At 37.1% G+C, this 10607-nt stretch overlaps 1 protein-coding gene across 1 annotated transcript in view; it reads right to left on the bottom strand.

Annotated features, from left to right (window-relative positions):
* LOC128231093 (RPA-interacting protein A-like) overlaps nt 1-9909 on the bottom strand; it is a 23705-nt gene extending 13796 nt beyond the window's left edge. The window contains exons 1-2 of the mRNA XM_052943514.1: nt 9904-9909; nt 9690-9705 (exon numbers count right to left, since the gene is read on the bottom strand). Of these exons, the coding sequence (XP_052799474.1) occupies nt 9690-9705; nt 9904-9909 (22 nt within the window). The remainder of the gene's footprint in view (nt 1-9689; nt 9706-9903) is intronic.
* Between the last annotated feature and the right edge of the window lie 698 nt (nt 9910-10607).

Raw genomic sequence — 10607 nt, 5'->3', positions numbered from 1 at the left:
ATGTAACATGCTATGGGCATCATTTTACAACCTGAGATCCATATATATGTAACTGTCTGGTACACTCATTACATTTATACAAAGATGTATGGGCATATTAAGATCTATAGTAACATGTATGGGCACTCATTTTACACCTGAGATGCCTATATCGTAACAATGATGGGCACTCATTTTACACTGGGATGCCATATAATTTAAACATGTCATGGGTCACTCTCATTATCATACTGATATAAACCTATATGTAACATGTCCTATGGGCACTCAATTTTACCCCTTAGAGATGCTATATGTAACATGTAAGCATCTCATTTTACACCTGAGATGCCTATATTAACATGTGGGGCAATCATTTTTACACCTGAGATGCACTATATTGTAAATGTTATGGCACTCATTTTACACCTGAGATGCTATATGTCAACATGTATGGCACTCATTTAACCGGAGATGCTATATGTAACATGTATGGGCTACTCATTTACACCTGAGATGCGCTATAAACGTGTATGGGATCTTTCATTTACACCTGAGCATGCTATATGTACATGTAATGGGCCACTCATTTTAACAACTGTGCATAGTACATAGTCTCATAACCTAATGCTATAAACATGTAGTGGGCACTCATTTTACACTGAATCCTATGTAACAGTATGCAATAACAGTCATTATGTAACATGTATGGGTCACTCATTCTACATTTGATATCAATATACTGTAACATGTATGGGCACTCATTTCCACCTTGAGATGCCTATAATGTAACATGTAGGCACTCATTTTCACCTGGATGTCCTATATTTGTAACATGTATGCGACGTTCATTTTTACACTGATATGCCTATATGTAACATTAGGGCACTTCACTTATTACACCTTGAGAATGCCTTATATTAACATGTATGGTCACTCTTTTAACATTTGATATCTTATAGGTAAACATTATGGGCCTAAAATTTTACACTTTGACGATGCCTATATGTAAACATGCATGGTCACTCATTTTTCACTTGAGATCCTATATGTAACATGTATGGCTCACTCATCTTTACACATTGAATGCCTATATAGTAACATGTATTGGACGTCATTTTACACTTGAATGCCTATACTGTAAATGTATGGGCACTCATTTTACATGAGATGATATAGTAACATGTATGGGCACTCTTTTACACTTGAGATCCATATGTAACATGTATGGGCACTCATTTTACACTGAGATCCCATTATGTAACATGTATTGGTCACTCATTTTACATGAGTATCATATGAACATGTATGGCACTATTTACACCTGAGATGCCTATAGTAACATGTATGGGCACTCATTTTACACTTGAGATGCCTATATGTAACATGTATGGTCACTATTTATACATGATGATGCTTATGTAAACATGTATAGGTCTCTCATTTTACACTTGAGTATGCCTATAATGTAACATGTATGGGCACTCATTTTACACTGAGATGCCTATATGTAACATGTATGGGCAATCATTTTACACTGAGATGCCTATATGTAACATGTAAGGCCTCATTTTACACCTGAGATCCTATACTGTAACATGTATGGGCACCATTTTACACCTGAGATGCCTATATGTAACATGTTAGGGGGCACTCATTTTACACCTGAGATGCCTATATGAACAGTATGGGCATCATTTACACCTGAGATTGCTATATGAACTGTAATGGCATCTCATTTTACACTGAGATGCCTATTGTACATGATGGGCTTACTCATTTTTACACCTGAGATCCTATATGTACATGATGGCACTCATTTTACAACCTGAGATGCCTATATGCTAAATTTGTCATTGTTCTCATTTACACCTGAGATGCCTATATGTAACATGATGGGCACTCATTTTACATTGAATCTATATATTAACCTGTATGGCACTCATTAAACCTAGATCATATATGTAACATGTAGGTCCTCATTTTACATGAACTCAATATATGTAACATTATGGGCACTCATTTTACACTGAGATGCCTATATGTAACATGTATGGGCATCATTTTACACTGAGATCCTATAGTAACATGTATGGTCATCATTTAATTTGATATATATATGTAACATGTATGGGCACTTCATTTTACACTGAGATGCCTATATGTAAACATGTATGGGCACTCATTTTACACCTGAGATGCCTATAGTAACATGTATGGGCACTCATTTTACACCTGAGATGCCATATATGTAACATGTATGGTCACTCATTTTACACCTGAGATGCCTATATGTAAACATGTATGGGCACTCATTTTACACCTGAGATGCCTATATGTAACATGTATGGGCTCTCATTTTACACCTGAGATTCTACTATGTAACATGTAGGGCCACTATTTAACACTAGATGCCTATATAAACATGTGGGCCTCATTTTACACCTGAGATGCCTATATGTAACATGTATGGGCTCTCATTTTACACTGATGATGCCTATATGTAACATGTAGTGGTCCTCATTTTACACCTGAGATGCCTATAGTAACATTTATGGGCACTCATTTTACACTGAGATGCCTAATGTAACATGTATGGGGCTCTCATTTTACACCTGAGATGCCTATATGTAACATGGTATGGGCCTCATTTACACCTGAGATGCCTATATGTAAAAAAAATGTAGGGACTCATTTTACACTGAGATGCATATGTAACTATGTATGGGCATCATTTTACACCTGAGATGCCATATATGTAACATGTATGGGCATCATTTTACATGATTACATGAAATGTATGGGAACTCATTTTACACCTGAGATGCCTATATGTAAAACATGTATGGGCACTCATTTTACACTTGAGATCCCATATAATTATGTAAATGTATGTCATCATTTTTTTACATTTGATATCATATAGTGTAACATGTTGGCACCATTTTACACTGAGATGCCTAATAAGTAACATGTATGGCACTTCATTTACACTTGAGATGCCTATATGTTAACATGTATGGAACTCATTTACACCGAGATAGCTACTATGTAACATGTAAAGCTCCTCATGTTTAACACCTGAGATCCTATATTTAACATGTGGCACTATTTTCATGAGATGCTATATGTAACATGTATGGGCAACATTTTACACCTGAGATGCCTATATGTAACATGTATGGGCTTTCATTTTACACTGAGATCTATATTAACATGGATGGGCACTCATTTTACACCTGATGCCTATATGTAACATGTATGGGCCCTCCTCATTTAAACCTGAGATGCCTATATGTAACATGTATGGGCACTCATTTTACACTCTGAAGATCTATATTATGTAACAGTGAGGGCACTCATTTACAACCGCGAATCATATATGTAAACATGTATGGTCAACTCATTTACATTTGATGACATATAGTAACATGTATGGGCAATCATTTTACACATGCCACCGAGGCCTATATGTAAACATGTATGGTCACTCATTTTACATTTGATATCACTATATGTAAATGTATGGGAGACTCATTTTACACCTGAGATGCCTATATGTAACATGTAATGGGCACTCATTTTACCTGAGATCCTATAATGTAACATGGTATGGTCACATCATTTTACACCTGAGATGTCCATATGGTAAACATTGTATGGGCACTCATTTTACACCGAGATGCCTATAGTAACATGGATGGGCCTCATTTTACACCTTGAGTGCTATAATGTAACATGTATGGGCACTTATTTACACTGAGATGCCTATATGAACATGTAAGGGCTCTCATTTTACACCTGAGATGCCTATATGTAACATGTATGGGCCTCATTTTACACCTGAGATGCCTATATGTAACATTGTATGGTCACTCATTTTACACCTGAGATGCCTATATGTAACATGTATGGGCACTCAGTTTTACCACTGAGATGCATATATGTAACATGTTATGGCACTCATTTTACAATGAGATGCCTATTATTAAACATGTATGGGCTCATTCATTTACACCTGATGATGCCATATGTACATTTTGTATGGGCACTTCATTTTAACCTGAGATGCCATATGTAACATGTATGGGCACTACATTTTACACCTGAGATGCCATATATGTAAACTGTATGGCACTCCAGTTTACACTGATAGATCCAATATATGGTAAAATGTAGGGCACTCATTTACACCTGAGATGCTATATGTAAAAACATGTATGGGCAGCTCATTTTACACCTGAGATCCATAATGTAACATGTATGGGCACTCATTTTACACCTGAGATCATAATGTTAACATGTATGGTTCACTCATTTTTACATTTGAATCAATAATGTACAGTTATGGGCACTCATTTTATACCTGTAGATGCCTATATGTAACATGTAGGGCACTCCTTTTACACTATGACGATGCCATATAATTTATGTAACATGTGATGGCACTCATTTTACATGGAATCCTATATGTAACATGTATGGGCACATCATTTACACTGAGATGCCTATAAGTAACATGTATGGGCACATCATTTTACAACTGAGATGCCTATATGTAACATGTATGGGCACTCATTTTACAACCTGAGATGCCATATGTAACATGTAAGGCTTCATTTTACACTGAGATGCCTATATGTAAACATGTATGGGCGCTCTCATTTACACCTGAGATGCCTATATTGTAACATGTAAGGGCTCTCTATTTTACACTGAGATGCCTATATGTTAACATGTATGGGCTCTCATTTACACCTGAGATGACTATAGTAACATGTATGGGTCACTCATTTATTACACCTGAGATAGCATATAGGTAACATTATGGTCACTCTCATTTACACCTGAGATGCTATATGTAACATGTATGGTCACTCATTTTACACCTGAGATGCCATATGTAAACTGATGGGCACTCATTTTAACCTGAGATGCCTATATGTAACATGTATGGGCTCTCATTTACACCTGAGATGCTCCATATTGTAATAGTATGGCACTTCATTTTACACTTGAGATCATATATGTAAACATGTATGGGCACTCATTTTACACCTGAGATCCATATATGTAACATGTATGGTCACTCATTACATTTTGATATCAATATATGGAACAGTATGTGGCACTCATTTTAACCTGAGATGCCTATATGTAACATGAATGGCACTCATTTTACACTTGAGATCCATATAATTATGTAAACATGTTATGGTCACTTCATTTACATTGATATCAATATATGTAACATGTATGGGCTCTCATTTACACCTGAGATGCTATATGTAACATGTATGGGCACTCATTTTACACTGAGAGCCATATGTAACCATGTATGGGACTCATTTTACACCTGAGATGCTATAGTACATTATGGCACTCAGTTTACACTGAGATGCCTATATGTAAACATGTATGGGCTCTCATTTTACACCTGAGATGCCTATATGTAACCTGTATGGGCTCTCATTTTACACCTGAGATGCCTATATGTAAAATGTAATGGCGCTTCATTTACATCCTGCAGATGCCTATATGTAACATGTATTGGGCACTGCATTTTACCAATCCTAGGAGTTTAACATGAGGGTATTTCCTATACCTATTGTAAATGTATGCGGCGACTCATTTTACACGGAAGATCCTTATATAGTACATGTGTATGCATCCATTAGATGTATTTATGTGTCACTCATTTTACATTTGATATCAATATATGTAGCTTGTATGGGCACTCAGTTTACACCTGAGATGCCTATATGTAACATGTATGGGCACTCATTTTTAACACTTGAGATCCATATAATTAATGTAAACATGTTTGGTCCACTCATTTACATTGTGATATCAATATATGTACATGTATGCGGGCTCATTTTACACTTGAGATGACCTATAAGTAACATGTTGAGGCAGCTCATTTTTACACCTGAGAATGCTCTATATGTTCACATTGTATGGGCACTCATCCTTTACACCTGAGATTGCCTATATGTAACATGTAATGGGCTCACTCATTTTTACACCTGAATTCCTATCGGATTAAACCATGTATGGGCACTCATTTTACACCTGAGATGCCTATATGTAAACAGTGATGGGGCGACTTCATTTTACACCTGAGATGCCTATAATGTAAACATGTAGGGCTATTCATTTTACACCTGAATGGCCTAATTACAGGATACCATTTACATAGATGCAATGAACATTGGCACTCATTTTTAACACCTGAGATGGCCTATATGTAACATGTATATGGTCAATTCCCTACACCTGAGATGCTATATGTAACTTGTATGGGCTCTCTTTTCACACTGAGATGGCAAATATATGTTTAACATGTATGGGCACCCTCATGTTTATTTACACCTGAGATCGCCTATATGTAAACATGTATGGGCACTCATTTCTGACACCTGATGATGCCTATATGTAACATGTATGGGCACGTCATTTTACACAGAGAGCCCATATAGAACATGTGTATGGCACTGCATTTTACACCTGAAGATGCCCTATATGTAACATTATGGTTCATCATTTTTACACTTTGATATCTATAATGAATAGTATGGGCACGTCATTTTTCACCTGAGATGCCTAGTATGTAACATGTACTGGGGCTACTCATTTTACACCTGAGATGCCTATATTGTAACATGTATGGGCACTTATTTACACACTGAGATGCCTATATGAACATGAAGGGCTCTCATATCTTAAACCCACCTGAGGTGCCTAGATCAGGGATGATAACAGAGCCAAGTTGCCAATCCTGAAAATGTCTGCGTGGGGTTCAGGGGCTGCTCAAGCCCCCAGATGGTATGGGGTCAGGTGCCAAAGCCATGGTTGGGGGGACATGGGGGGCAAAGCCCCACGAAGATTCCGTCATTTCAGGGATTATAATTTTACCCTTTTTTGCCTTAGAATCGTGTGTCAAGGAGTTACATTTTCGGTTTTTGGTAGAATAAAATTATGTTAAACTAGGAGACATCCACAATCAGAACAATTATAGGAATCTATAGCAGTGAAGTTTCAACACAGTTGTCTTAAACAAAAGTTAAATTTACTCTTTTTTTTACCCGAAGTCTCCGGCATTAGACATGTACCTGACATTTTTGTTCAGTGGTCACTTCCAATAAAACTCACTGGCTATGATCAAATGCCTGTGTATGAACAGTTACACTGTGGGATGTTGATTTATAATAATGAACAACATATCAAGTATCATGCTTGCAAATGTTTATTGTAAAAGGTTATTATTCAATTTATATGTATATAAGAGTATTTATTCCATTTTTGCACGCATTTTGATGAGAATATAATGTTATTAATTATTATATATATTATTACAAGTAATATCCAAAACGGGACTTAAATGCTTGGAAGCTTAAGCCGTTGTAGACATGGTGGACTTTTGACGTTATTTGGTCCCCAAGCCAGATTCAAGCTCTCAAACAGGCTTTCAAATTCTATATGTAAATTGATTCGCCCTTGTGATTTTTTCTTAAGGAGTGCCAAAGGGCTCAACAACATTGTCTTATTCTATGCCAGAAAAATAGCGGCCAAACAGTTTTCTCAGTGTTTTGTTGACTGGTCTTAGGTGAAAACAAACCGAGATCCCATTAAACTGCCTCCACATGTTCATCATGAAATGGCTGTAGCCACTCTGTAAGTCATCTTGGTATGATGCGTGTACACCTTTGACTTTTAATTCGCTGAGAGCTTTTGTATACTGGGCAATTGTCTTAAGTGTAAGACACACTACTTGTGGTGCCAGGGAAGCATGTTCAGATAAATCCAAGTATATCATGGCCTTGGATTGAATTGTCAGTCAATTACCAGGAACAACAGGGATGCACTGGGCTGAGGTCGTCTGTTCATCCCTGACTTTGGAACCATTACAGGTTAAACATACCTGGAAATACAAATTACAACAAAGAATTTAAATCTCACTCAAACTGGGTCACGCGAGAAGTGTTTGTTGAACTGTCTCAAATAGATATTAAAAATTGGACTGCTCAAAGTAATATATATTACTAATACAAAATATTCCAGTCTCATTTTTTTTTTTTTTAAATTTGGAACCAAACAATTTGCATTGAACCTCCCCATTACGGGTAAACATGCTTCAAACATTATGAGAATAATAAAAAAAACGGTTTACAGCTTAAACTTCAATCCGGCCAAATAAAATTTGTAAATAAAAATCGAGTAATTTATGACACAATCCGAATCGGGATGTGCGAAATAATGCTACATGCGCAAAATTCATTCTACAGTTTGATCAATTTCTATTAACCTCAAAAAGAAACGTTCTCGCGGGAATTTTTCTTAAAATAAATGGCAAAATAACCCTTAAAATCGATGAATCGATGTTTTTAGAAGTGGTGGTGGCGTTTTTTTCAATGTTTCCAATACCCTTTATTCGGTCTTCGTCGTCTGTCATACCGGATTACGAACATCCGGATACTGTCTTCTTGTCCCATCGAATTCCGTAATCACCGGATGCTATCTTAACCAATCATATAGCACTCGATTGCCCAAGACGTAATAGGTCGTTAATTTCCGGCTTACACTTCCGGAAACTCCACCTTTCGTACCCATATGATGTTCGAACTGAGCTCGAATCGGCTCCCTGTACCCCCCCCCCCCCCACTAGAAAAAAACTCAACGATTTACATTAATCGTCAAAATCGATCGTGAGGCCTAAATCCGGAAATTCGGCATTAATCCGGAATTTTATCATCCCCCATGCTATTATGTCGACACGAGATGGGCTCTCATTTTACACCTGAGATGCCTATATGTAACATGTGATGTTCACTGCATTTTACCACCTGAGAGGCCTTATATGTAACATGAATGGCCACTCATTTGACACTGAGATGCTATATGTAAACATGTATGGTCATGTCATTTTACCACCTGAGCTGCCTATATGTACATGTATGGGCTCTCATTTTACACCTGAGATGCCTATATGTAAATGTTATTGGTCACCCACATGCAATTTTACACCTGAGATGCCTATATTGTAACAGGATGTGCACTCATTTTACACCTGAGATGCTTATGTAACATGTATGGTCACTCATTTTCACCTGGAGATCCATTAGGTAACATGTATGGGCTCTCATTTTACCACCTGAGATGACCTATATGTAACATGTTATGGGCTCTCATTTACACCGAGATGCCTATATGTAACATGAATGGGCACTCATTTACACATGAGATGCCTATATGTACACACGTATGGGCACTCATTTTACACCTGAGATGCCTATAGTAAAATGTATGGGCACTCATTTTACACCTGAGATGCCTATAGGAAATGGTATGGGGCACTCAGTTTTACACTTGAGATCCATATATGTAACCATGTATGGGCATTCATTTGACACTGAGAGCCATATATGTAAAATGTATGGGCACTCATTTTACACCTGAGATGCCTATATGTAAACATGTATGGGCACGCATTTACACCTGAGATGCCTATATGTAAACATGTATGGGCACTCATTTACACCTGAGATGGCCTATATGTAACATGTATGGTCACTCATTTTTAACCGAGATGCCTATATGTAACATGTATGGTCACTCATTTTACATTTGATATCCATATATGTACATGTATGTCCACTCATTTACATCCTGAGATGCGTAATGTCAACATGTATGGGCATGTGTCACACCTTCGTGTCGGAGAGTCTAGCTTTGGATGTCCTTCAAAAAACATGTCCAGCACCTGGTTGATATCCTGTCCCTCCAGTCCAAGCACCACTCTGTAACAACAACAGCCTTTATCATTATCAGGTACAGTAAACCAAATTACATTGGTTAATGTCTGCCTCTACAAATTGGTGTATTGCAATGTTTGAACATACCCGGCAGGTATTCCGATCCTACGCCCATCGTGCTACCAAAATTCAGCTTGGCTACCAATTTTTCGCAAATTACTAGCCTGACTGAGGCTACTGCTTTTTTTTAAATGATTTTTTAAGAAACATTCTAATTAAACGCAAGAGTGTGGTATTACTTTAATGCCTAATTGCTAACTGATATTAAACAGTGAGCATCTTACAATTTCATACGATTTCATGTATAAAATGATTATTGTTGAATAATGCATGTTTTGTGCAAAATTGGCTATTGGGTTAAGTTTGGGGACGTGAAATTGGTGCCAGGCTTATTAAAATTTCCTATAGGTAGCCCCGACTGGCGAGGGGATTCCAAATCCGAAATTCGTACACTGTAGTTGTACGCTGGCCATTTTTTATTCATAGTTTAAGTGTATATACTATATGGCGCAGCGCCTTAAACATGTGATGAAACAGCAATTCCGGCTGTTAGTTTCATACCCTAGGGGAAGGCCCTTAATATAATGTGATGTGTTCCAGTTATTCTAACCTCATTGCAAGAAGGTTCACGCAATAGCTTTAAAGACAAGCCAATATATTATCTTAAACAAGTTTTAAATTTCCATTTAAGAATTTTTGTACAATAAAGTGGACAATGACAGCGACACTTGATTGGTCATTGGTGTTGAGATGGTATGTACTCAATAGGGGAGACAAGGTCCGAGATAATGATAAATGGTTCTGTCACAAAAG

Source organism: Mya arenaria, chromosome 4 (genome assembly GCF_026914265.1).
Source record: "Mya arenaria isolate MELC-2E11 chromosome 4, ASM2691426v1".
Classification (NCBI taxonomy): Eukaryota; Metazoa; Mollusca; class Bivalvia; order Myida; family Myidae; genus Mya; species Mya arenaria.
The sequence above is the reverse complement of the archived record's forward strand: the minus strand, read 5'-3'. Positions and strand labels throughout refer to the sequence as shown.